The sequence below is a fragment of the Globicephala melas genome, chromosome 16 (genome assembly GCF_963455315.2).
Source record: "Globicephala melas chromosome 16, mGloMel1.2, whole genome shotgun sequence".
NCBI lineage: Eukaryota > Metazoa > Chordata > Mammalia > Artiodactyla > Delphinidae > Globicephala > Globicephala melas.
In genome coordinates, this window is record NC_083329.1 from 68844916 (window position 1) to 68871947 (window position 27032).

Below are 27032 nucleotides of genomic sequence, written 5' to 3' on the forward strand. Positions count from 1 at the left end.
AGCAAACTCAAAGTGAAAAATAACTCAGTGCAGATGAAGAGAAAGTTCTTTTTCTTAATCTTCATATTGAACTAGAATGTACAATAAGGTAAAAGAAGAGACATATAGATAACAAATCTTAAAATATTAGCTGGGTAATTATGCCAATTAACATTTAATTTTATCTATGCCCATCACATTTTATCTATAATAGCATCATGGGTAACAGTTATTATTGTAGACTTCTGAAAGTTAATTAAAATCACTGAGACAGAACCAACAAAAGTCCATTCTTTTTTAAAAAATTCATTGAAGTTTAAATAATCAATTTTCCATTCTGAAAATTTACTCCAAATGGAAACTTTGAGATCCAGGGTCAGAGACAGGTTTTTTTCTTTCCTGTCAACTGCCGTATCATGAGACTCTCATTGCTAAACTTCCCCTGGTTCTCATTGAGGCAGAGTAAAAGGCAGTGGTAGGGTAAGGGTTAAGTCACTGTGTCCCCCAAGTTTCTGATTTCTGGTCCCGCAGCCTAATGCCAAAGACCACCCACTATAGAATGGGCTTTCCCCCCTCCCCCAGCTGCAGCTCAAGTGAGTTCTGGGTTCCCATTCCATCCAGGAGTCCTGTGGATGTGCAAGCGGAGGTGATAAACTAAAATGTGCAGGTTGAAAGTTCCTCATGGCTCATTTCTAACAGGGGCTCTGGATCCCAGGGGAGAGCTGTCTGCACAGTGAGTGCAGGTCAAAGCTGATCAGCTGATGGGGGAGCAACTGTGGAGAGTCCGGGGGCCAGTGTTTGGGGTGGGTGAGAAAACCCTGTCCTTAAGGGCCTGGCGCATCCTGGGGGGTCTTCTGGACTGCCAGCCCTGCGCATAAGGCTAAACTTTTTTTTTTTTTTTTTTTCGGTACACGGGCCTCTCACTGTTGTGGCCTCTCCCGTTGTGGAGCACAGGCTTCAGACGCACAGGCTCAGCGGCCATGGCTCACAGGCCCAGCCGCTCCGCGGCATGTGGGATCCTCCCGGACCGGGGCACGAACCCGTGTCCCCTGCATCGGCAGGCAGACTCTCAACCACTGCGCCACCAGGGAAGCCCAGGCTAAACTTTTATTGCTATCTATCTACTTTATAAAACCAAGCCAGCACAATTCAGGGCCCATCTTCTCCCCTCACAGACCACATAACCATTTTTTGGTGAGGTATCTGTGAAGTGATTCTCAGCATATTCTGACGGAAAAGAAAGTTTAGCTGCTGCTAAATGCAACCTCCTTCATTTCTGAGTAGGCTGCACAAATGCATACTTCTCCTTTCTTGATTGGGTTCAATAATCTTTGGCCAGAAAACTAAAGATGGTAAATACGTACAGAACTTGCATTTATGGGTCTGCAACTACAGTAGCCAAACTTTTTATCCATCTTTAAGTCTCCAGGATCCACTAATTCTACCAACTGGCTGCTACAGCATATGTTTGGAGTATGTTTCTTTACCTTTTATTGAGTATCAATCGATCGATCAATCGATCTGTCAGTGTTTATTGGTCATCTCTCACAGCCATGCCACAGTAGTAGGTGTAGGGTAGAAAGGTGTACTGAGCTTTGAAGGACATGGCTAAGTCTGGAAAATGAGTGACCTTCAAGTGTTTTGCCTTATCTGATCCCCACTACCACACGCGTGACTGTTCTTACCCTTCCTGGGACCCCATAGCAAAATTTTTGAACATTTTGAATGTTTGTCTGATAATACCTACCATGAACTTCTTGCATTCTTTTTCTTTGTGCACTTGCCTTACTTCTTCCCTGGACCATTTGTTCCAAGAGACAGGGATACCGTCTAATTCATCTCCCATTCCCTAACTTCTGGCACAGGGCCTAGCACCCACTAGGTCTCAAAAATATTTAGTGGATTATTTTGCCAGCACTGGCCCCCCAATTCTAACAGATGACATTTGTAAAACTGTCAGTTACAATATAATTCACACCTGACACTTCTGATTCTTTTGGAACATGACGATACAAACATTGACTTCTTTCTTTGCACATCCGTTTTTTCATTTGTGTGTGTGTTTTTAAGTAACCAGGCCCTAATTAAGCCAACCTATTCTTGATCAACTTTTTCTTGATTCTTAAAAAATTATATAAGCTGTAGTTTCATTTCTATAGCCCAAATTCAAATACATCATTGAAATTAAAGTAATCCTACAGGAGTTCCATTAGTGTATTCAAAGCCAAATGTTGATAATAGTGGTATTTACTTACTGAAATTTAGGAGTATTCATTCAAAAACAACATGCAGTCCTAAGTGCCTTAGACCAAAGAATACAAGTCGCTTTAAGTTTCTGTGCTCTAATTAGGCAGAAAATAATTTCGTTTCCCCTTATTAACTGCCCCCTTTCCATTATATTCTATATCATTTTAAACAGAACAACCACTTAAAAGAGTTAATGGAATCCTAGGGTCTTACCTGAAGATCAAAAAAAGATAAATCACCATTATTTATAAAAGTAAAAAAAGATCCCAGCAGTTGCAACTCAGTTAAGTCTACCTTCTAGCATAGCTCATGTATATATCTGAAAATGGATTTGTTCCATCCATTTGCAAATGCCTTGGCATGAGCAAGGCAACAGGATTCAATCAAAAAGATTTCATGGAGAACAATTCCTGTCAGAATTCCTAGGAAAAGCAGAGACTGATTTTTTTTTTCTTTGTAGAAAGAGGGAGGTCTCTTCTATGGGCCTAATCTGCTTTGCTTTATCATGATTTGAGATGCTGCCTTACCTAGGAAAGCACAGTCCGGTGTGGGGTGATGCTGAGGCTACAGCCCTCGTGCTGCCCATACAGCCGAAGCTGCATGGCGCTTCAGACGTCACATAGGCTAATACCCCCTTTCTACAAACGAGGCAACTGGCATGCAGGGAGGGAAAGGGACCATACTAAGTCACTGGATCCCAAACCTGGCTGATCATCGCTCATTCATTCAGCAAGTGCTTACTTCACACTCCTCTCTGCTAGCACTGTTCTTGGTTCTGGGCACACAGTGATGGTCAAGAAGGCTATGGTCCTTACCCTCTTGTATGCTCAGCACCAAGAACAGTGCACGTAATGGACAGGGTGACTGGGGAAGAGTGGAGAGGGTCAGGAAGGGAAGGCTTATGCTGAGATCTAAACAAGAAGATGTCTTTTTGGGCTGCCTTAACAAAATACCGTAAACTGGGTAGTTGATACACAACAGGAAATTTTTTTTCTCACAGTACTAGAGGCTGGGAAGTCCACGATCAAGGCACCAACAGATTGTCTGGTGAGAGACCACTTTCTGGTTCACAGATGGCTGTCTTTTCACTGTGTCCTTACATGGCGGAAGGGGCAAGGGAGCTCTCTGGGGTTTCTTTTATAAGAGCGCTAATCCCATTCATGAGGACTCTACCTTCATGACCTAAGCCCCACCCAAAGCCCCTACCTCCTAATACCATCACATTGGGCATTGGGTTTCAACATAGGAATTTGGGTGGGGGGACACAAACATTTCTTCTATAGCAGAAGGACTAGACATGGGATGATCAAAGGGTCGGGGCAGGAATCGTCCTAGACAAAGGGAGGAGTGAGCACACAGGTTCTGAGATGGGAGGCAGCTTGAGCTGTTTAAGATGTGGCTGAGCAGGCTTCCCTGGTGGCGCAGTGGTTGAGAGTCCGCCTGCCAATGCAGGGGAGACGGGTTCGTGTCCCGGTCCGGGAAGATCCCACATGCTGCAGAGTGGCTGGGCCTGTGAGCCATGGCCGCTGAGCCTGCGCGTCCGGAGCCTGTGCTCCGCAACGGGAGAGGCCACAACAGTGAGAGGCATGAGGGGATGTGATGTTTCTATATCTTTGTGGCACATAGTTAAGACGTTATCATCAGACACGGGGAAAGGCTGCCACCAAAGGCTTGAGTGGTGTGAGTGGAGCAAGCATAGCTGGTTCCTCCCAGCATCAACCACCAACCCAGGGGAATACCATCAGTCAAATGGCACAGGCAGAACTGCTAAGGGAGTCGTGGGCTTCCTTGCCCTGAGTCCTTTCCATTCACCAGCTCCTTGCATCGCCCTGCATCTGTGACGAGCTGTACACAGGGAAGGGAGGAGTCAGGAAGGAGGGTGGGAGGGCTTGAACAGGGCTCTGGGTAGACATCTGTGAAGTGGTTTTCACTGCTGGCCGCCACCCCATCAGTGGCACTCCCTATGCTGACATCAGAGGGCGGCGCTCAGAACTTCATGATTTAAATCTCCAATAAAGGGAATATCTGAGGACAAACCCTTAACAGCCCCAGAGGATGTTTTCTGGGGTCCATGTCCTTGCTCTGAAATCCAACATCTCCTGGAGAAACCATTAGACATAACATGCTGTGGACTGGGTAGAATTAGTTAATTAGGAGTTCTCTGGCAAGATAGCATATGAAAATCGCAGATGGCCAGGCTTCATCCCCTCTCACTGCTGGGAAGGTGTATATTGGGTTTCTATGCAGAACTCTGCTTACTGGAGTACAGACAGGGAGAACACCCTTCAAGGCCCCTGCCTTCAGGGGATTTATAAGGGAGTTGAAAAAGTAACAGCATAGAGAATATGTGAGACACCAGCACAAGGCAAGTCCTCTACGTGGGTGACACCAAGGCTAAGAATGTCTCCCTTCTAACACCATCTCCAGATTTTGCAGGTCACTCACTAACCCACTCTTCCTAAATCTAAAATTTCGATTCCACATTTCCAAACCTCCTTGGAAAAGTGACAGTGTTATCATTAGTCATTTTGATCTCCCTGGAAAAAAAGGGTGTTATGTCAATTCGATAATTATTAACGTGGAACTTGGCTTTCCAAGTTTAGATGACGTTTTCCACAAGGGTACAGCTTATTATAAGTTACATGCAAATAAGTGCTGATTTCTGGGTTAGCTTTTCTCCTTACAACCTAAACCTGGACCTCCTCAGTAACCCTAGAATCATTATTCATGGAAGAGGAAACTCAGAATTCAAGCATAAATATTATGAATACTTCATATGTCAATATTTGAAGTATAGCTACTCTTATGCTTTACCTGCTTTATCTTTGTCTACTATAGGCTGCTCTGCATCACATGATGTACTTGAGAGACGTGGGCTCTGGCAAGTGAGAGAACTGAGTTCATATTCTGGCTCTGCCACTTCCTATCTGTGCGAACTTGGGTATCTCCTTTGAGCCTTAGTTCTCTCATCTGTAAAATAGGAATAAACGGCCTTATTTTTTGAGGTGGGTGTGAGGAATAAGACAGTGAACTGAGAAGAACAGAGTTCAGTGTCTGTTTGCCAAGTGGGTGTTCCATAATAGTAATAATTTAATAGCTAACGATCAGTGAATACGTAGTATGTACTAAACAGTATGCTCTGTGCTTTATGTATATCACTGTATTTAATCCTCAGTACACCCATGAGATACGTATAATCATTTTGTCCACTTTATAGTTGAGGAAACTGAGGCACAGAAAAGTTATATGACTTAGTTAAGAACACACAGCCAGGTACTGTCAGTTGGGATTTGAACCCAGGATCTAGGATTTGAACGCAGGACCTAGGATCTGAACCCAGACCAGATGGGCCTCCAGAGCTCATTTAATAACCACAAGAAATAGTGACCATTCTTATCAAGATTATTCAGTTGAAAAATGAAATGTTTGGGTTTTTTTTTTCTTTTTTGGTTTAAATGCTGAAAAAGAACTGCTCTGACAACTAGGTGCACCGATTTGCTCCGTCCTTTTCTCAATATAAAAACAAAGCTTCTATAGGATGTCTGGCATTATTTGGAAAAAGAAAAATTGCTTCCTGTAATCTGGTAATGTAAGCAGGCTAGTGATATGTGCTTTTAAAAAATCCAGGAATACCCTAGTTGTAGTGAACTTCATTTTTTGTACAATTAAATATATAAGCTGAAAGATTTTAAATTTAAGGGCATAAAAAGGTGTGATTTGGAATGGAGATTTTGCTTTGAGCCTTAATGACTGGACTGACAGACTACCACTTATTAACCTGGACCCTAAGTTGATATGCACCTTGTCTTAATGGTGATAAGTAATGCATTAATTTACCTTTTATTATTTGCCAGCAATGCTAAAGTGATCTGTAGATTTGACATGATGTGTTTCTACTAGAAAGACTGCACTTCTCCCCTCTATTCATTTTAAATGGGACAAAATTCGCATTGTCTGTCATTTCCGTATTGAGAAACAGACAACTAAGGAATGTTATTTCATTAAGACTGTCACTGAAGCAGAATGCTGATGCCAATAAGCATTTCTGTATATGTTCTTTTCTTGCTGAAATCTTGTTGGCATGTTGCAGAAGCTGAGTGGTTAAAAAAAAAAAATCTCAAATGTAAAACTTATAATGCCATTGTCATTATCCAGAAAAGATAATGGCAGAGAAAAAGGAGAGTCGTAGAGGTTAAAATCTCTTAGGGGTGGGAAAAGGGAAGGGGCTTTCAAGGAGCCTGACTGTATTGGCTACCCTCAGCTCCAGTACACTAGGCACGGAAGACTGACTGGAGGTTTCCACCCACACTGAACTTTCTTTATTCCACAAATGTACTTTGCTTCCCCCCACCTCGGGGCCTTTCCGCATGGGCTTTTTCTCCCTGGAATGCTCTATCCACTGACCTTCCCCTAATCCTTGCACATTCTTCAGATCTCTGCTTAGATTAGAGAAGCCTTCCTCAACCTCCTCGATTCAGTTGGATCCTTTGTTCTTTTTCTTCATTGGGGTCAAACATTGTCATTCTTTACAACTGTATATTTGTGTGATTGACTGCAAGCTCCGTGGAGGGTGGGAACCAGGCCTGGTTTTAGGCACCACTGTAGCCCAGGGTTTGGCACAGTCTTGACACATAGTAGATGCTCAAGAAATATCTGTTGACCTACAATAGTTCATCCTAAAGGGAACCTGAGCACCTTCTGTTTAGGCCAGTGCTGCCGCCGCTACAAAATAAGATCACAGGGGTCTTACTTCTCCCGTCCAGATTATTTGTGCCGACAAAACAAGACTTTGGTTGCACTGGTGTGAAGTAATCATTCTCTCAGGCTTCCCAACAACTTTGACTGGCATAATCTCGGTTTGGTTTATAGCCTCTGGGATTACCAGATTTGTAGTGAGATGCTGAATGTAGGGAGGCATTTATCAGTTTTCTCAGCACACGGGGCACCTTTAAGGAAGGCTTCGCCATGTGGCAGAGTTGGAAATTAGCCTGTTTATCACTGAGGTTCACGTGTCCTATGCCATTTGAGTTCAGGATCCACACCCTTGTGTGTGTCCACGGTTAAGAGCAATTCTGACCCTTCTTTCTCACTCCAGTGGCAGTATTAGAATGGAAGTGAGTGAAAATGACATGTTAATAGCAATAGTCTATAATGATGTTCAAAAATGTTTCTTAATAAATCAAAACGCAAATGTTACCAAATTATTTGTGACATGCCTCATGGCTGATTGTGATTCTCAAGTCCACACTGTGGAAAAAAAGCTGAAAAGCACTCAGAGAGTGGACCCTGAGAGCCAGCCAGGAGCCGCAGGCTGCCTTCCCTCCTCCTCACCCCCACCACAGGGCAAGCCCACTTAGGGGCACCTCTGCTTCCTTCCTCTTTTACTTTCTGGGTCTGGAATCAGGACAAAGCAGATCAGCATCTGGCATCGATTTGTTACTCTTTTAATAACCCTAATACATCTTGGAGCACTCCATTTACTTGAGCATTTTGACCAATCTATTTTAAAGAAAAGCATTTATTTGTTCAGCTTTTGATCAGAATAAGCTCAAGTGCCTAAAAGTAGAGACCATGGTACATCTCTGTATTCAACTGCCACCTTCCCCCTTCCCCCCTTCCTCCCCTCCCCAGCACAGCATCTTCCTCTGTAAACACCTTTGTGATTTTTTATTTGTCTCTACCTCTTTTTTTTCCTCACTTCTTCACTCCAGGAAGGATACCGTGGGATTGGCTTATTTTATTACAGAGACTATTCGTATGGTGGTTTTGTGCGAACCTGGTCACTCCATCCATAGCACAGGCTGCGAAAGGCCAAGAACTCAAATTCTTCCTCATTTGGGGAGGGGGGTATGTCCATGACAGTCCCTTGTTCCTTCCTTTTGAAACCCCTGATCTCAGCTTTCCTCCTTTCCGAAATGCCAGAGAAAAGAAATGAGGTTGTCTAAGGTGACCTGTTTCTTTCCTAGTGGCTAAGCCACGCTCCCAGTCCTCAAAGAGCCATTCAGTTTCCGGAACTGGGTTTTCCCATATGAATGATGTAGCATCCAGCGCATTGTACCTGGAGTCAGAAGACCCGGTTCCAATTTTGGACACCACCCCTTATCAGCTGCATGACTTAGGCAAGTTACTTCAGCTTTCTGAACTTATTACCCATCCTCCGGATGGCTGGCTTGAAATGAGTATGCCTAGACTTTGTTCCATTATCACTCTCAAGAGGGAGAGAGAGGGAATCTACTGACCCGTTTCCAGCGGAGATTCAGGGAAGCCCTCCCAGGACTGGCCCCAGGCACCTTCCCGGTAGCCTGCATAGCCTCCCTGCAACTGTTGCTTGCCCCTGCCCCCAACCCACCCCCGGCTCACGGCTGGCTTGACGTAGCGCAGCTCTTAAGTAGGTGTGAGTTGTTGGAAAACTGCGAATTATTCCAGGGTCAGTCACTCCCATTTACTCTAACGTGCTTCTCTGACCGGCCAGGTAATCCCGCCTCTCCTCGTTGGGGTCCCAATCTGACCCCCACTCAGCCTCCTCCTTCGGGAAGAGCAGAAGGCGAAGAGCGCGCGGCTCACCCTCTCCCGGGCCGCCCCCAGCCTGCGCCCTGCCCTCTGCGCCCAGCTCGCCCCGTACTCGGGCGTCCAGGAGCTCCCCCTCCGGGAAGCGCGCTGTGGCCGCCGGCGGGGTTGGCAGCGGCGCCCACCGCCCGGCGGCCCGGGCGACTCACCCGCCCGCCCACGTGCGTGGAGAGGAGCGAAGCGCAACCAGTCGCGGCGCCTGCGCTTGCCACCGGTGGGTGCCTTACCTCGGAGGCCGCCGGGGGCCGTAACCCGAGCCCCGCTGCCACGACCCATATTTGCATAATTCGGTCCCCCCCCCTTCTTTCAGACTCAGGGCTGGAGATGCGAGTCGGGCTCCCCTCCGAGGCGTCGTCTTGCCGGTGGTCAGCGCGGGGGCCGCAGGACGGGCCGGAGCGCAGGCGGAGCGGGCCGGCGCACGTGGTAAGAGTGCAGCTTTCTTTTCTTTTTTCAGAAACGGGACTTTCCACGTTTTTGCCGAGGGTGGGGTACCTACAAGGGTGCTAATTTTGCTGCGATTTCCTTCCTTTCCCCTTTAATTTTTATCTCCAATTGGAAAAGAGCGCGCAGCGCAAGCGAGAAACTTTCCCAAATTTTCTCTGGGCGTTTGAAGTCAGGAAGATGGCCGTCCGCGGGAGAACCAATTTCGCGGCGGGCAGGGGGAGAACCGGAGCGCCGGAGGAGAAGCAGAGGCAGCTCACCGCTGCCCCGGGGTCCTGACTGCCGCGCGCGGGGCCGGGCGGGAGCGGACTCGCAGCGGCTGGGGCCGTGGCAGGTGAGCGGCCGGGAAGCCGCCTGCAGCGCCGCGCTTCTTCCACGGCGTGGCGCCGTGGCTCTCGGCCGCCCGGGCCCCCACGAGGCTGGGGCCGTCCTGGCCCGCCGCGGGAAAGGGCAGGGCTGGGCTCTAGAGGCTGTCCCGCGCCCTACGCCAGGCCTTGGCTGCTTTGGGGGCGGGAAAGGGTCTGGCAGGCGTCCACTCGCCAGGTTTGAGCAATTGAGACCAACCTCCTACGGAGCCCCGGCCAGGCCAGGAGCGCTCCGGGGGGGTGGGGGTGGGGTGGGCCAGGGCGCGCCGGGAGATAGAAGCGGTCTGTGCAGCCAGTCATAACCCACCGCTATCTGGACCTCTGAAAAGTTTTTAAAAATTGCTTTGGGAACTAAGCAGAAAGGTTCCCATCGGGGCCAGTTTTTTTTTTTTTTTTTTTTTTTTTTTTTTTTTTACACGCAAAGGGAAAAGCGCGTACGGTGATGGCTACTCGAAACTGGCGTTAGCGTCACCGTTTGCTATCACTCTGGACCTCGCTCGGCTCCCCGAGGTGGCTCTTGGCCAGGGATAGGAAGAATATTCCTCCTCATGTGTGTGTTCTGGAGTAGCGCTCGGGTGCGGGCAGAGCGCACCTCCGGAGGGTAGGCTTTCGGGGGTGGATGACTGCGGTGGCGGCAGGTACAGGCAGTGAAGGTGAGGATGGGTGTCTTCGCAGAGCAGCCTGTTCAGCAAACCCAGGCGCCCACTCTGCCGACCAGGCATTCTGTTGGCGAGGCGAGCGCACGAGCTCGCTGTCAACAGGGAGGTGTGTAGCGTAAGGTGTGCGAGTGGGTGTGTGAAGAAGGTGGCGGGGGCAGGAGTGTGTGCAGCGGAAGTGGAGCGTGTGTGAGTGTAAGAGTGTGTGCGCGTGTGTGGCGGGGCAGGGTGAGTGTCCAAGCCTCCATCTGGACGCCCCCACACTGCCGACCGCCCAGACGCGCCGGGAAGGGCGCCCGCTCCGTGCAGCAGCTGAAGGGGGGCGGGGAGCGCGCGGGCAGAGGAAGGGGGGGGTGTCTCCGGCTGAGGATTTCTCTCGAAGCTCCCCGCAGTTATCTGCTCCTCCTAGGGAGCTCCCCCCCGCCCCAAGGTGCCCAAAATACTTAAACAAACAAACAACCCCAAACCTGTTCCGTTTTCGCTCCTGTATAAATAGAACAGACTTTCCAAAAAAGCAATACCGCATTCACTCTTATCACCAGCTACTTCTTTCCACCAAGTAATTCAGAAAAAAGCAGTCAGCTTCCGTGAATGCATGCAGCTTTTTTTTTTTTCTTCTCTGCCTCCTTTTGCTTGCGGTTTTGAGCTGCCAAGAAAGTGAGTAGGGGTTTGACTGTAGTGTCTCGGCTCCGCTCGGTTTCTTTCCGAAGTTTAATTTTCCGGAATGGCTCCCAAACAAGGGCTGGGGAGGCGGAGCTGCCGGCACCGGATCTTCGCCTTTTTTGGAAAGTCCCGGAGAACCGGAATTCCTCCCCGCCCGGGAGGCCGCGCCGCAGCCCGGACCGATCGCTCTCCCACAGTGGTCTAAGCCGGACCCGTGGCGCGCCCTATCCGCGTCCGGCCCTGCGCTCTGGATCCGGCCTGCGGCTCGGGCCCCGCGCCCCAGACCCCCATGGATCCTCGCGGGCTGCCAGCCGGGAGTCGCGAGCCCGGAGGAGCCCGCGCAGCCGAGCCCCTATGCAAATCGGCCATGTGACGGCAAAAGCCGCCTGGCCCAGCCCTGTTCCTCAGTCCATATATGGGCAGTGACGTCACGGGCATTGAGGACCTGCCCATAAATACTTAGAGCAACACTTTCCGTCTAACCCGGAGAGCAGCAATTGATTAATAGCTCGGCGAGGGGACACACTGACTGTTATAATAACACTACACCAGCAACTCCTGGCTTCCCAGCCGGAACACAGGAGAGAGTCAGTGGCAAATAGCCATTTTTCTTCTTAAAAAAAAAAGCAACTTGTTTGCTAGTTTTATTTGTTAGATTTTTTTTTTTGAGGTGGGTAGTTGCCTTTAAGTGTGGAGGGCAAAAGGAGATACCTGCCTAGGCTCAGTCCAATCCCTCTCCAAAACGGCTTCTCTGACACTCCAGGTAGCGAGGGAGTTGGGTCTCCAGGTTGTGCGAGGAGCAAATGATGACCGCCAAGGCCGTAGACAAAATCCCAGTAACTCTCAGTGGTTTTGTGCACCAGCTGTCTGACAACATCTACCCGGTGGAGGACCTCGCCGCGACGTCGGTGACCATCTTCCCCAATGCCGAACTGGGAGGCCCCTTTGACCAGATGAACGGAGTGGCCGGAGGTAAGCCGCTTGCCCCCTTCGCGGACCGGGACCCACGCAGCTCGGAGATGGTGGGGGGGGGGGTTCGGTGCATGTGCAGGACTTGGAGGAGAGGGTCGGGGCGCGAGGTGGACGGCGTTGACTGAACTGGCTTTGAAGAATGGAAGGGGGTGCAGGAGGAGCCCGCGTGAGCGGGGATCCGGGCGTTGGAGCTGGACGCGCGGGCAGATGCACCAGGTTGCCAGCGAGCGAGCGTGCGTGCGCCGCGGCGCGCCCAGCCCCCGGCGGGCGAGGGGTGAGAGTAGGAGAGGTGCCCCACCAGGCTTCTGGGCTTGTGCGGGCCTTTCCGCTGGCCGCACCCCAGTCTCCCCTCTCCCGGGGTAGGGGCAAAGTGACGGGAAAGTTCGGGGCTCTGGAGGAAAGCTGCGCGTCTGGAGAGCCGAGCGGCGGAGAAGCCCCAGAGGAAAGCGTCCGCCGCTCCCTCCTCGGCAGAGGAGACCCGGGGAAAATCTCGGAGCGCGCTCCCCCTGCGGCCTGCAGGAGCGCCCCCACCTGCGCGCCGCCCGCGAAATTGAGGGGGTTGACCACTCGGGGAGGAGGAGGTGGAGGGCGGGCAACGGCGGGAAGCGGCCCCCTGGCTGCCGAGGGAAGCCCATCGGGCACCGGTGCCGCGAGTCTCCTTGGCGATGCGGTGGAAAGTGGTCTCCCGCAACCCCCGCGCCTCCCCCGAAGCCCTGCCACTGTCTTTGGGCTGGGGCGAGGACGCGCGGGTGTCGGGCAAGGCTGAAAAGGTTGGGAGGGGAAGGGAACCTATAGACTCCTTCCATCGCAGAGCCCGATTCCCTCCAGCAGTGGGAGAGGGAGGAAAGGAAGGCACCTGGGATGGGGAGCAGCTGGGAAATCATTGACCCCCTTCTTTGGCTCACCTCTCAGGCTGACACCTTCGCGGCAGTGGCTGGGATCAGTCTTCTGGGTGGTGTCTGCCCCAGCCGTGGGACCCCCCCAGGCAAAGGAGAGGGAGAGAAGTTCCAGGCAGATGGGGAATTTTTAATACTCTTGTTGCTATTTTTGGGTATTTTTATTGGGGACTAGAGCCACAGATGGCTGTATATGGGGGTTGGGAGTAGCTCATCTGCTTTCCTGGAGGTAGTTTGCGTCCTAGACTGTCACTGGCTGCCACAGTAGGATATTGGGCTAGCCTCTTCTGTCTTTGAGCCACAATTTCCTCACCTGTTGAACTCCGCCTCAGCTCTACAGTGTAAGATCCTGGGCCTTGGGGTTGGACTCATGTGAGACGGGGGTGAGAAGGGATTCTTGGCTGCATTCTCATTACTCCACCTCCATTCTTCCTTTCCCCTCCCCAGATGGCATGATCAACATTGACATGACTGGAGAGAAGAGGTCCTTGGATCTCCCATATCCCAGCAGCTTTGCTCCTGTCTCTGCACCCCGAAACCAGACCTTCACTTACATGGGCAAGTTCTCCATCGACCCCCAGTACCCCGGTGCTAGCTGCTACCCAGAAGGCATCATCAACATTGTGAGTGCAGGCATCCTGCAAGGGGTCACCTCCCCAGCTTCCACCACAGCCTCATCCAGCGTCACCTCTGCCTCCCCCAACCCACTGGCCACTGGACCCTTGGGTGTGTGCGCCATGTCCCAGACCCAGCCTGACCTGGACCACCTCTACTCTCCACCGCCGCCTCCTCCTTATTCTGGCTGTGCAGGAGACCTCTACCAGGACCCCTCGGCGTTCCTGTCGGCAGCCACAACCTCCACCTCCTCTCTGGCCTACCCACCACCTCCTTCCTACCCGTCCCCCAAGCCAGCCACGGACCCAGGTCTCTTCCCCATGATCCCAGACTATCCTGGATTTTTCCCATCACAGTGCCAGAGAGACCTACATGGTGCAGCTGGCCCAGACCGCAAGCCCTTTCCCTGCCCCCTGGACTCCCTGCGAGTCCCCCCTCCACTCACTCCACTTTCCACCATCCGCAACTTTACCCTGGGAGGGCCCAGTGCTGGGGCCACAGGGCCAGGGGCCAGTGGAGGCAGCGAGGGACCCCGGCTACCTGGCAGCGGCTCCGCAGCTGCTGCTGCTGCCGCCTATAACCCACACCATCTGCCGCTGCGGCCTATTTTGAGGCCTCGAAAGTACCCCAACAGGCCTAGCAAGACCCCAGTGCATGAGAGGCCCTACCCGTGCCCAGCAGAAGGCTGTGACCGGCGCTTCTCCCGCTCCGACGAGCTAACACGGCACATCCGAATCCACACGGGGCACAAGCCCTTCCAGTGTCGGATCTGCATGCGCAACTTCAGCCGCAGTGATCACCTCACTACCCACATCCGCACCCACACTGGCGAGAAGCCCTTTGCCTGTGATTACTGTGGCCGCAAGTTTGCCCGGAGTGATGAGAGGAAGCGCCACACCAAGATCCACCTGAGGCAGAAGGAACGCAAGAGCGGTGGCCCCTCCTCGTCGGTGCCGGCCGCCTCTACCACCTCCTGCACTGGGGGCGCGCAGGCTGGGGGCACCCTGTGCGGCAGCAACAGCAGCACTATTGGTGGAGGGTCCCTCGGCCCTTGCTCATCTCGGACCCGGACACCTTGAGATGAGACTCAGGTTGACACACCAGCTCCTTGAGGCCCTTCATCCACTGGAGCTGCACGACAAACACTACCACCCATTCCTGCCCTTCCCTCATTTCCTTGGGCAAAGGGCCTTAGGAGCCTAGCACTGCCCCCTCCCCTTTCCACTTAGAAGCAGGTCCTTCCTAAAAGTTAGCCCACCTTAGTCTCTCTTAGGTGAGTTGACTGTCACCCCAAGGTAATGGGGAGGCTCAGAAGGGGGTTGGGTGGGGGTCCCTGGCCTAGAGGGCTGAGGCATGACCCTACTTTAAAGGGTTGTTTGGCTAGGTTTTTTTCCGCTCTCTTACTTTGACTGGTTACAGGTTTTTGACTCTGGATGTCAGAAATGATCTGAGACTTTTTCTACAGTAGGTTGGGAGATGCTCATCCCTTCAGGTGGGGATAGCAAAAAAGGCAGAAGCAAAACTGATGTGCACTTTATGGCTTGGGACTGATTTGGGGGATGCTGTACAGTGGGTGAAGCATGGCCTTTATAAAGCTGCATTCTGTGGCCCTAGAACAGTGAATCAAAGCTTATCTAGTCATCTCAACCCTTTAAGCAATATGTATTATAAACTCCGAGAACAGAAGTGCAATGTGATGGGAGGGACATAGCAATATCTGCTCCTTTTTGAGTGGCTTGAGAAATGTAAAGACTATTTTTTCAGTGTATATCCATTCAGATTTTGTGTATTTTTGATGTGCACTGTTCTCCAAGTTCTGAACCTTTGGGAAAAAAAGTAAAGCATTTATGATCTCAAAATGAGTCAGAGGTTAACTTATTTAAAGGGGGATGTACATATATTCTCTGAAACTAGGATGCATGCAATTGTGTTGGAAGTGTCCTTGGTGCCTTGTGTGATGTAGACAATGTTACAGGGTCTGCATGTAAATGGATTGCCTTACTATGGAAAAAAAAACCATCATTCCCTGGGTTTAGTATGGCTGTATATTTCTGCCTATTAATATTTGGAATTTTTTTTAGAAAGTCTATTTTTGTATGCTCTGTTTTGTGACTTAAAAGTGTTACCTTTGTAGTCAAATTGCAGATGGGAATGTAAATAATGCTACTGGAGCTGACTTGTTTGGTTATTAGCTCTTAATAGTTGTGGAAATATAAATGATTTATTCTAACACAAAACCACTAACTAAAGTTCAGATAAGGAATGGTTTATGACTATGGTGTAAATAAATACTTTTCAACAATATTTTTGCTGCAGAAATTACTTATGAAAGATTTATTGGGTGGGACTTCAACAGTACTCAGTGGGTTTTAGTACTTTGACCAAGCCAGGATCTCCAAGTCTTCTTTGCTAGCCTTTCTGACGCCAGCCCTCTCACCCCAAAGCAATCTCCATTCACAATCAAACACTAGTGTTCTGGGGATTTCCCCCATGCATTAGTGTAAAAGTGGGGAGGCGTTGTTTTGACTCATTGTTCCGTCCTCTATAACAGCCTATAACTTCTCTCTGCTCCTGAGTGGGCTCCGGAAAATAAATACTTACAAACAAGTGCCCACTCGGAGACTACACATTTGTGGCTGTTTTCAGAACCCTGACCAGGGCCAGGAACTCAGACGAGATGTGGCTTTGTGGAAAGTGTGGTGGCGTGGTCAAGCTGGAAATGACTTTCAGGTTCCAGGATTACTCTCATGACCGCAGAAAACTTTTTGAAAAGCGCTATCACCTCTTCAGATCAAAAATGCACTCAGACACTGCTGATGACAGCATTAATAGGCTGCCAAAGGAATTACCCCAGGACTCATTTCTCTCCAGCCTTGTCTCCCCAATTACACCTATTCAGAAGGATCATTACACTGCCATAGGTTTGGTGGGTCTGGAGACTATTAAAACGTTCACCTTTTTAGATAAGTGTATACCAGCCTTAAGAAAACCTCAAAGACAATCTGAATCAAATAGGCAAAAGTGGTCCTCCATGGCACTGGATAACGGTTTGCAAAACAATACACTATAGGGGTCATTTTACTGCAAGCCTTTTGTAGTGATTTTAAAATATAAATTCACCCCCCCCAATAGTTATCTATGTATCATACAATGCAGATTGTATTTGTGAAGTTATCTTTCTTTACTCTAAAATTGGACCTAAATATCATTTAACATAACTTGCTGCCTCTGGATCCTTACACAAATGTAACACACTGGAGTGCCCAGTGTTTAGCTACATCATCTGAAAACCCTGTCATCTGTTTGTCCTTTGGCACTGTTAGACTCTCTCAGGCGTGGTTGATAACAGATGGCCTGTATTTTAGAACAGCAGTGGCAGCTTCTCCTGGAAACTACTTTTTGCCCTTACCAGCACTAGAATTCGAAATCTAATTTGTGAAGGTAACTAACCCTTATTTCCTTCCTGTCCTTATTTCAAAGATGCACAATACCTCTAATAACTACTAAATGGAAGTTTCTAAACTTCAGTGTCAGATTGTTCTAGTGACTGGTGTCATTCCATTAGATTCATATTTCCTAGCTTGTCAGCATACTATCATCCTTGCTTGGCCAATTTTCTTAAAGAAGTATGTATAAAACAATGCCACATTTTGATAATTGTGTTTTTAATGATACTACTCTCCTACCAAAATGTCATTATATTAAAATATAATACACCTAAGTTTTATGTTATTTATAATTGTCTTGCCAAATTTTAATTTCAGAGCACCTTCAATTAAGACAATGTAAACAATTGTTAACAAAGCAACAGACTAAAAATCTCTTTTCAATAAGATGAAATACATATTGGTGATTTGCCTTGATGTGGGCTTGGTGAAGTGGCATAACATACATACCATAAGGAACACACCTTGGTGTTTTTTCAGAGCCAACCTTGTGGATTTTACTCCTTGATTTCAATAGGTTAGGTCAATCTTTAATCAGATTTTATCTGCCTGAAACATTCAGGGTACTGTTCACAGGTGTCTCATTTTTTACTTTGCTCAAGAAATAAAGCATATAAAGCTGTCTGCTTTCTTTTGTTCAATATGCTTTATTAAATAATATTATTGATGTTTCAGCTGTTACTGGGAATTATTAAAAATAAACTTCTGGAGAGTAATTCCTTAAAGATCATAATGCAGTTGAGATGGTTCAGTACACATTAAAAATAGGTCTGTTAAACCTAAATAAGGTTTCCAATTATTCATAAACCAGGCTATTTAATTTCAATATCCTAACTGCTAATGAAGGCAAATTGTTTGGCATATATTAGAAATGGCTGTAGTGATGCTTTAACAGTTCGATACTACTTTGAGGGGTGGTGGTGGTGGGAAAGAATGGTCACTATCATCACAAGTGCCTAAAATGCTGCCAATCCAAACTACAATTAAATAAACTTTACAGAAAAAAGAAAGACAAGAAAATATTTAAGTCCAAAGGTTCTTTCCTCCGTGAACGTATTTTTGTTTTCTTACACTAGCTTATTTTCCTCAGGTTAAATATAAAAGGAGTGTTTTCGTTGCAGCAAAAGAGTTATGATTGCATGTTAAATAATTTCAGATGTTTTATCAATCAGGCTGTTTCAAACATCACACTCAGGGAAATAAACTATTAATTTTAAGTTTATATTATTACTTGGACTTTAGAATCTGCAGAAGGCCCCCAGTTTTTAGTACAACATAATCTTACCATACAGACTGTGAATGTTTAACAGCAATTCAAATGTAGGCATCATAGCAAGTAATATTTTCCTTTTCCCTTTTGCAATAATCAAATAAGATTTACCTCTCAACAATTTCAAAAATGACTTTATTTTCCACAAGTACACTGATTTTAATCTAGAAATGTAAACATCGCTGGATCAGAAGATTCAGTATCTATATGGGGCTTAACAAATGATTTCCTTCTTTGCCACTCATTGAACGTGAATAATCAATGGTCAGCTTCTGTTTGTGATGTGAAGTTCTGAATTCAGAACAGGAGAGTTACAGGAGTGGCACTGCCCTCAGGTTAGAGTTGAATAGCAATGGGCAGAGCCCTGAATTAAAGATATATTGCTTTTTCGTTTAACAGTAGAGCTAGAGCACAAGACTCCAAGTCATTTGGAATAAATGAGTGATGAGAGTCCTCCTGAGATGCCTAGACTAAGGCACCTACAAGGGAACAATGCAAAAGAAGGAACATAAATTGTGAGTTTTCGGAGAAGTTAAGGGCTGTTAGCATTAAAAGATCAGGTAACCCACTCCTGTTGACAAACACACATTACTTTGAAAAAAGGTTCACCATTTTCACTGATAAACAGCAGTTGGTCTAAACTCAATCCATGCAAATTAGGCTTAATAAAAAAATCAATTCTCATAAAGTAGTAGGTAGACATACAACACTCTGAATTGATATAACCAGAGAATTAAAAAGCTTTAGAAGTATTAGACAACTTCTCACCCATGAGAGGCAATTATTGCATTTGTTATTCAACAGAAAGTTAAGTGATTAGTATCATTGTGCTCATTAGTCTTTGTAGAAGACAACTTTTTTCCCACAGTTGTTACCCATATTGCAGGAATATATGGAAACACAACAGCAGCACATTAAGTCACCTCTAACAGTTTATGCAGAAAGGTGCAAGGCTTTTCTGCACCACATTTTGTCTCTGTATTAAGAATATTCTTTCCTTGGTGGCTCATTAAAACAAGTTAATTTTGTTTTCACCATTAATTTACTCAGAATTATTAGTGAAACGAAAGTTTCACTGTTCTTATTGAACTAGAGAGATATAATGCTGTTTTGGCCTGTGATAATTTCAGTTACTCTTTTGAAAAGCACCTTAGTCTTCTTCATTTAACTTGCTTGTACTTGAGAACTTAAAAATTTTTCATAATGAAGTTTGCAAAAACAAGTTCTCTTTTATTACTGTCCTGTTGCCAGAATGAGTTTTTGTAGGTTAGTTTAATGTACTCCAGATTGTATTATAACCTATATATCATTATCAACAATCATTGTAAGTTGATCAACTTTTTGCTACAATATAATTCAAAACAGGTAGGTATGTGATAACCATACACATTCATCATTGTGCTATGAAAAAAACCCATTTTGTGAACAATTTTAAAGAAAATCATCATTTGCATATCCAGAATTTAATTTCAAACTGAATGGCCTGAAGAACTGCTTCAAACTGCCCCTAAGGTATACTAAACCACACCAGAATGTGACACTACCATAAAACAATTTTAGCAAACTTGGAAGAAATGCATTATGCTTGTGTCAGGTTTTACAACACAGTGGCATATCATGTTTAGTAGCATCTTTTTTGTAATTTGTTTTTTAAGAAAAGTCATTAAGAATTTGCTTTTTCATTCTATTTTTAAATTTGGGAACAAATATTCCTTCACTCTGGGCCTCTGTAACCCAGTGTGCGAAAAGAGGCAAAGGCACATACTGCTTCCCTACAGGGTCATCACTTCCCACCAATAGCAAATCTCCCTTTATTACAGATATTAGAACTCAACTGCCACATGGGCAAGTCAATCAAGAGGGCTTAGACAACAGCTGGACAAATTTTAATGTGTTTATTTCTACAGTTTTTTTTATTAAAAGTTTTGTGAAAAAAAGAGTCCTATAAATAGTAAAAAGGGGGAAACAGGAGTGTTCCTTGGCCTGAAGCAAATGGTGTCAATACATTTGTAAACAAGGTAAAGCTCAGCCAATTAAAAGGACAAAAATAAAACTAGTCACAACACAGCTGTTCATTTCAAGCGGTTGGGAATGGGAAGTGTTTTGTCCCAAGTTTTGGTGCCCTAAAGTGGCCAGCAGTATAGTTAATTCTCAATTTTCTAGCCTTGATCATCTGTGCCTCTCTCTCTTCCTGCAGAAAACTCACCCTAGATGAAGCAAGCACTGGCTCTCTCCTATTTGAGGGACAAGGTTCTGAGAACACTGACACCAACAACACAGCTGGAATCATCAAGCCCCCTGGAACGTTAGAACTCCTGAGAGAATTTGAAACAGTCATGAACATTTTCCTCTACTTTTGCAGGAAAATACTGGAAGTAAATATGGGCACAGAATTCAACAGCTGGCTAAGGGTGTTTTACATTCCGTTGTTTGGAAGCATACCGATTCAGCTCCTCTGAATCTTATGGTTAGAAAATACAGAATTACCCTATTACTTCTTAAAGTACGCTAAGACAAAAAAAGTCACTTGAGGATAATATAGTTTTTGCATTAAAGGTGAATCTGCAACAAGAAATCTGCTCAACTCAGAGATCTGGAGACTCATCGGGAAGCTCTAAGTGTCCATTTGTCACTGAGATATGCAGGTGCTTGTATTTCTTATTAGATGCTGCCAGAGTAACCCAGATGTGGTTACTGGGCAACGGGAGGAAAGAAAATAAATCTTGCCCTCTACATGCATACTTACGTTTGGGGGTAATCCCCCAACTCTGGAAAAATGGATTTAATTTTCACAACGACTTCATTAGGCCGGACAGCTCACTTTAAATAATAGCTCATCTCTTTAAACCTAGTTTTTATCAATGCCTTGAACTAAAAACAATTCAAACCACTAGGTCATGCAAAGTCAGTAAGTTAGAACTATAATAATGAGGAGTAAAAGGGCATAAGGACGTAAGTGGAAAACAAATCCTATTTACCCAAAGAGGGGGGCGGAGAAAACCACTTAGTGTATTTTGTATAGGACGGGGAACAGAGGAAAGGAAATTTTCATTATGGCTTGAGGATGGAAGCGCTTCATATAAGACCCCTGCCCCCTCCCCACAAATCAAAACCTCAGTGGCAGTGACAGAGCCAGGAAACAACCTAGCTTCCCCGCCTGCTCCGCCCCCCAAACGGTGCCCGGTGGCTGCAGTCCAGTCGCCGCGCTTCGCAAGGCTCCCGAGGAAGCGGCTACAGCCCATTCCAGTAGATCCAACGCCCAGGCCTGGGGGAAGGAAGAGAGCCTTTGTGATGGGTCGCGGTCAGCCAAGCCCAGATACGAGTAGGGCATGTCTTTGGCCCACCAATCCCGGGCGCCGGCGGCTTCAAGGGAAGACCTTGGGACCTGGATAGGGCTCCCCCTCGCACCAGAAGTCATCGGCCTGCGGGGTCTCCAGGAGCCACACCTCTCGGGGCAGGTCATAGGCCGAGCCGGAGGCCTCCCTGGCCCTGACAGGCTCCAGCACCCGGTAATAGTGACAGTCCCGGCCGTCGTCGGGGTCGTAGGGCGGGGCCAGGATGTCTAGGAAGGCGGCGGGCCCCTCCACAGCGTCGATCTGGTGCAGGTTGTCCCGGTGTGGCGTGAGGACGCAGGGGCCGCTGGCCGCCGTGTACTCCGCGCGCGAGCGCAGCACACCCGGCCTTAGCGCTTCCCGCTCCCTCGGCTGCAGAGGCGGCTCAAACTGCTGCTCTGGTGGCGGGGCCCGCGGCCGTTGCCCGCTGCCCACCTCCAGCTTGTCCATGCAGCTGATGCGCACGGTGCCGTAGAGCACCTTGAGGATGCCGTGCATGCCCGGGTGGTCGTGCAGCGGGATGGAGGTGCCGCTCTTCAGCAGGAACACGCCGAGGCTGAAGCCGTCTGTCTCGCAGATGTGCATATAGGTGACTGGCGGCAGGTTGGGCCTCAGCGGCTGCAGCGTGGCCTTGCGCGGGGAGATGTTCAGGTCCTCCGCGCGGACCTGGGTCAGCAGGCTCTTCAGCTTGCTCAGGTTCTCCGGGAAGCCCTGCGACATCGGCGCCTCGGGGCCTGGCGCCTCGCCGCGGTCGGAAGAGCTGCGGCTGCCCCCGCTGCCCCGGAAGGTGAGGCACGCCTGGCGGGCGATCCGTTGGATCAGGGAGGCCATGTTGTCTCGGGGCATGCCCTGCTGTTCCTCTGCGTGCCGAGGCCGGCCCCCTCCGCCCCCAGCTTTCCTCCGCCCCTTGCGGTCCCCGGCGGCCGCCACGGCTGCCCGCAGCCCCCGGCGAGGCAGGAGGCCCCGCAACTACCGGCCAGTCGGGCGCGCGGCACTACAGCCGCCCACCTCAACGGCCACGCGCCCGCCTCGCGCTCCCTTTGAGCGCGCACGCGCACGGCCCACACCCCGCACTCACGCTCCGGGAGCAGGTACCGGCCGCGCGGACGGCGGTAGGCTTTGCCTTACGCCCGAAGCTCCATTCATGCGGCCCGCACCTACGGCGGCGGTCAGGCGTTCCCGGCGCCTTTCAGAGCATGCTGGGACTTGTAGTCCGGTATTCCGCATGCGCGCTCAGAGAGTTCCCTTTGTCAGCTGGAAAAGGGAAGGATTAGATATGTGTGTCATAAAGCGACCTTTAGTACGGTCCCAAGGTGTTTGCTTGTTTGAAGAAAGGCGAACTGGGGCACCAGAGAAGTAGCCAGTTAACTACAACTCCCGGCATTCCTCAGCAGGTTGGGGTGACGCACTTCCGGCGTCTGGCCTGTGGTGTGGTGGAGGCTCTTGGCAGTCTCAAGGAACCAAGGCAAGAGGGTCGTTAACCTTCTGACGCCGCTTGGGCCCTGTCAGCGTTACAAGGTCTTTTTCCTGTGGCCTTAGCCTTGGGAATGAGGCTGTTGAGTTAACGAGCTCCTTGTGGCCGTCCAGGCGGCACTGTCTGCCACAGGAGTTACGGGACCGCGCTTTCGTAATTTCCTAAGTTTCTGAGGAGATGAGAGGGTCGAGACTGTCCGGGGTGAGCGCCACAGATACTGTACCCAGCCTTCCCCAGCTGTTGTCTGCATCAGGGTCTGATGACGCTGCTCTTCTCGTTACAGAGTACGGTAGTTTTTTGGTGGAACTTGAGAGGCTATTTGCTGTGGTCACCGATTCTGTATACTAATGGTTATCAAACCTTAGATTGCCCAAGAAGCACTTGGTTAGGGGAGGAGGGGAGCTTTTTAAAAATACAGATGCCTGGTCTTCATCCAGAGATTGGTTCCTTAGATGATTCTGAAGCATCCTGTGAGAAACCTTGTTGTGGGAGAAAAAGGCAAACTCTTGACCTTAACCTTACCCTGAGTTTAGAGTCCTTTTGGATTTCCAAAGCTAAACAAGGGTTTCTTACTCAGTTTTGTAATTGGAGTGGTGCAGTAAATTCTCTCCAGTTAAAAAAAGGCATGCTTTTTTAGTGGGCTATGTAACCTATCTAAGGAGCACTCAGTATTGGTCAGGTATTGTGTTAAGTACATTACCTGATGAATATTATACTAATCCTCACAGCATCTCTTAAGAGGTAGGCATTATTATTATTCCCAGTTTGCAGATGAGGAAATAAGTTGCAAGAGGATAGCGAATAATTGACAGGGCTTAAGCAGAGCAGAAATAAGTACAGTTTTACCAAAACCGGCAGCTTGAATTGGTGTTAAAAGCACTAAATGTGGAGTTAGGATATTGTTTTTCCAGCCTACTGTGCTACTTACTGCTACTTAAAGTTGTCTGTCTTTAGCAGACTCTACCCTTTTATATCCTCAGTTTATTTACTTGTAGAATCTGGAGTTAGGGTAACAGTTATTCTGAACTCTCCTTACTCATCAGAAGACCCTGGGGAGCATTATAAAAATAAAGATTTGGGGGTCAAACCCAAGAGATTCTGATTCAGAAGAACTGATGTGAAGCCCAGAATTTTTATTTTTAAGATGCTCCTTAAGTGATTCTTAATTATCAGCCCAGTTTGAAAACCACTGCTAGATCTGTAAATAATGAACCAGTTCTTAATATTTGGTGATTTCAATTGAGAGGGTGATTGTTTTAGAAAAGGACTCTTAAGTTTTACTCATTTTCAGAGGTTGCCATGCCATTGTTAAAGTACTTAAATGTACTGTCAAAGTTCACGTAATGAAATCCCATGCAATCTTTTTCTAAAGTGAGGAATATTTAAGAGAAAAAAATACCCTCTCTTCATTTAAAAATCTGGATTTTTATTTATTGATTTTATTTCTATTAAGGTATAATTAGTGGGAGGTGTAGACTCCATAGATCACAGACTTTATTAACACATCTGTTACTTCTTAATAGTTGTCCGTACTTATTTAACTGAAGCTCATCTATAAAATGAGATATTAAGATACATGTTTAAAACACTGATGATACCATAGTAGCTGTCTCATAATAGTAGTTATTATTATACTTTCAAAATCGTTAAAAGCTGTAAGGACCAATGAATTTAAATAATATTGAGCAAATATTGAAATGGGATTTGCTTGTCTTGAGAATTAGGTTCAAGGTAGAGATTTTTTAAAAAAAGATTATTTTTACTGGTTAATTATTCACCTGGTAATACCATCCCTCAGGTCCTTGCTGTTCATTGTTTGGCCTGAGAGTGCAAAGTTTCCTAAGACTGCCTTTATCAGAATCACCTGGGAGTATTTGTTGAAAGTGCAGCTTCTCAGATCATCTCAAAATCTTCATCTGTATCTTTTGCACATTAAAGTTTTTAAGAACTGCTGAGTGTCCATAAGGCATATGGTACTTTTTTTAGGCCACAGACAGGCTACCTCCATAATTCCTTTTTTTTTTTTTTTGCGGTACACGGACCTCTCGCTGTTCTGGCCTCTCCCGTTGTGGAGCACAGGCTCTGGACGCGCAGGCTCAGCGGCCATGGCTCACGGGCCCAGCAGCTCTGCGGACTCTCAACCACTGCGCCACCAGGGAAGCCCCATAATTCCTTTTTGAAACTGTCCTTAAGAGCTGTTCTAATGGATGAGATCCATCCTAATGGCTTTTGCCCTGAAGAAGCATTTTACAATATTTGGCCTTCTGCCCCACTGCCAGTAGCATAGGCTGACTGGGTTTCTATTACCAATAACGTCCTTCTTTTTATGCTCCTTGTTCTGTTTTCCTTTGTGTTGCAGTAAGCAGAATGAATACCAAAAGACATTCAGAAAGGAGAACAGACAAAAGAGAAGTGATAGTGAACAAGTGCTAGAAATACAAGACAGAAACAAGATTTGGGAAAAGTTTGGGACAGATGCAATCTATCATTCGATAAATAGTGAGTATTTATTAGGTACCAGGCATTGTTCTAGGCTTTGAGGATTTGGCAAAGAATATTGGAATTCAAGGAATTTACGTGTGTGTGTGTCTCTCTCTGTGTGTGTGTACTTTGGGGTTGGAGGTTGTTACACAATACAAATAAATGAGCAACATAATTTCAGAGATGAGTTTATAAAGACAAACAGGATGGCGGTGTGATGTGTGTGTGTGTGTGTGTGTGTGTGTGTGTTATTGAGTTGTCAGGTGTGACCAGAAGATAATATTTGGTTCTGAATATTAAGGAGTCAGCTGTGGAAAAATCTGGGGTCAGCATTCCAAGACTAGGAAAATAGCCCTAAGGATGTCAAACAGAGTATTGGAGACCATGACTTTGACCAGATGTAAAGGAACTTGGTATAATTGGGAACAAGAACAAATGCTGGTGGGGATAGGCTATGTAGTGACCTTCAGAGTTCCTGGAGGGAGATGAAGTTGGGGAGGTAGGCAAGGGACATATTCCACAGGCCTTATAGGCCCTGATTGGGGTGTTACAGGGAGTTGAGGGCCATGGTAGGGAGTTGGATTATAAGTGTTGTAAGAAGCTTTCAGAGAGTACTGGGCAGGAGAATGACTTGATCTGTTTTACACTTTTCAGAGATTGGTGGGCGGGCGATGTAACAGCGTAGAAGCCCAGTTGAAGGCAGAAATCTAGAGAAAAGAAAACTAGTGTAAAGATTAGCAATCTACTTTGTAGGTGGAGCTGCAGGGCTTGCTGATGAGCTGTTGCTTTGGCAATCTATTTCTTAAAGTATATTTTTTTCGCATATTCTTTTTCATGAGTTGACAGCTATGTGGTGATAGGTAAGACTGATAAAGCTTAAATCTCACCTCCTGCCCACATCTAACTATTAAATTTAGGAATGAGGGAAGCACACAGAAGCATGAGTAAAGCTGAGATTTTTTTTTAACAGTTGCTTAATTAATCAGGAAGCAAGAAGAATTGGAAGAGCCCCCAGCACGCATGCACACACACACACACACACACACACACACACACACACACACATCTTTTCTTAATTCTACCTGCTTATTTATATGATCTATTCATTCTTTGGGAACTTGGCTTATATTTTATCTTTCATTTTTCTTCCCCTGGCCCTCTTCTTTATGAGGACTTTTCCTTAATTCATGGGATAGATCATCTTCTGACTTTTTCTCAAATCATTTTTCTTTCTTTTTTAAAAAAATTTAATTTTTTTGGCTGCGTTGGGTCTTCGTTGCTGCGCGCGGTGAGCGGGGGCTACTGTTCGTTGTGGTGCGCAGGCTTCTCACTGCGGTGGCTTCTCTTGTTGCGGAGCACGGGCTCTAGATGCATGGGCTTCAGTAGTTGTGGCTCGCAGGCTCTGGAGCACAGGCTTAGTAGTTGTGGCACACGGGTTTAGTTGCTCTGTGGCATGTGGGATCTTCCCGGACCAGGGCTCGAACCCGTGTCCGCTGCACTGGCAGGCGGATTCTTAACCGCTGCACCACCAGGGAAGCCCTCAAATCATTTTTCAGAATTCGTTTTGTCCATCTCTTTTGATCATGCTTGGACCCAGTCAAAAGAGTACAAAAGTACTGACATTCTCA

The 27032-nt window shown here is 47.3% G+C and overlaps 2 protein-coding genes and 1 long non-coding RNA gene across 6 annotated transcripts in view; 2 read left to right on the forward strand and 1 right to left on the reverse strand.

Moving 5' to 3' along the window:
- Window positions 1–10123: 10123 nt before the first annotated feature.
- On the forward strand, window positions 10124–15711 carry EGR2 (early growth response 2). Of its 3 annotated transcripts, none has more exons than XM_060286165.1 (3): window positions 10124–10200; window positions 11782–11890; window positions 13234–15711. In XM_060286165.1, exons 2-3 carry the CDS (start codon window positions 11872–11874, stop codon window positions 14478–14480), a joined length of 1266 nt encoding a protein of 421 aa, XP_060142148.1. In that variant the 5' UTR covers window positions 10124–10200; window positions 11782–11871; the 3' UTR covers window positions 14481–15711. The 3 variants fall into 3 exon arrangements, with proteins under 3 accessions (XP_060142148.1, XP_060142149.1, XP_030704056.1); XM_060286166.1 differs by lacking the exon at window positions 10124–10200 and adding an exon at window positions 10233–10364; XM_030848196.2 differs by lacking the exon at window positions 10124–10200 and having other exon boundaries at window positions 11138–11890.
- Window positions 15712–18233: 2522 nt separating this feature from the next.
- ADO (2-aminoethanethiol dioxygenase) lies at window positions 18234–22721 on the reverse strand. Its single transcript, XM_030848197.3, has one exon. It carries the CDS (start codon window positions 22293–22295, stop codon window positions 21483–21485), a length of 813 nt encoding a protein of 270 aa, XP_030704057.1. The 5' UTR covers window positions 22296–22721; the 3' UTR covers window positions 18234–21482.
- A 171-nt stretch (window positions 22722–22892) lies between these two features.
- The window catches only part of LOC115847936 (uncharacterized), a 297650-nt gene continuing 293510 nt past the window's right edge, over window positions 22893–27032 (forward strand). Inside the window, exons 1-2 of one of the 2 annotated variants that reach the window (XR_009559265.1) lie at window positions 22893–23124; window positions 25283–25422. This is a non-coding gene — a long non-coding RNA (uncharacterized lncRNA). The remainder of the gene's footprint in view (window positions 23125–25282; window positions 25423–27032) is intronic. The other variant, XR_009559266.1, reaches the window with a different exon arrangement.

Bases quoted from the DNA above. Each gene is read 5' to 3' on its own strand.
- ADO (XM_030848197.3), bottom strand. From the start codon at position 22,295: ATGCCCCGAGACAACATGGCCTCCCTGATCCAACGGATCGCCCGCCAG.
- EGR2 (XM_030848196.2), top strand. From the start codon at position 11,722: ATGATGACCGCCAAGGCCGTAGACAAAATCCCAGTAACTCTCAGTGGT. The intron at 11,891-13,233 runs GTAAGCCGCTTG...TCCCCTCCCCAG, and splicing joins GATGAACGGAGTGGCCGGAG to ATGGCATGATCAACATTGAC.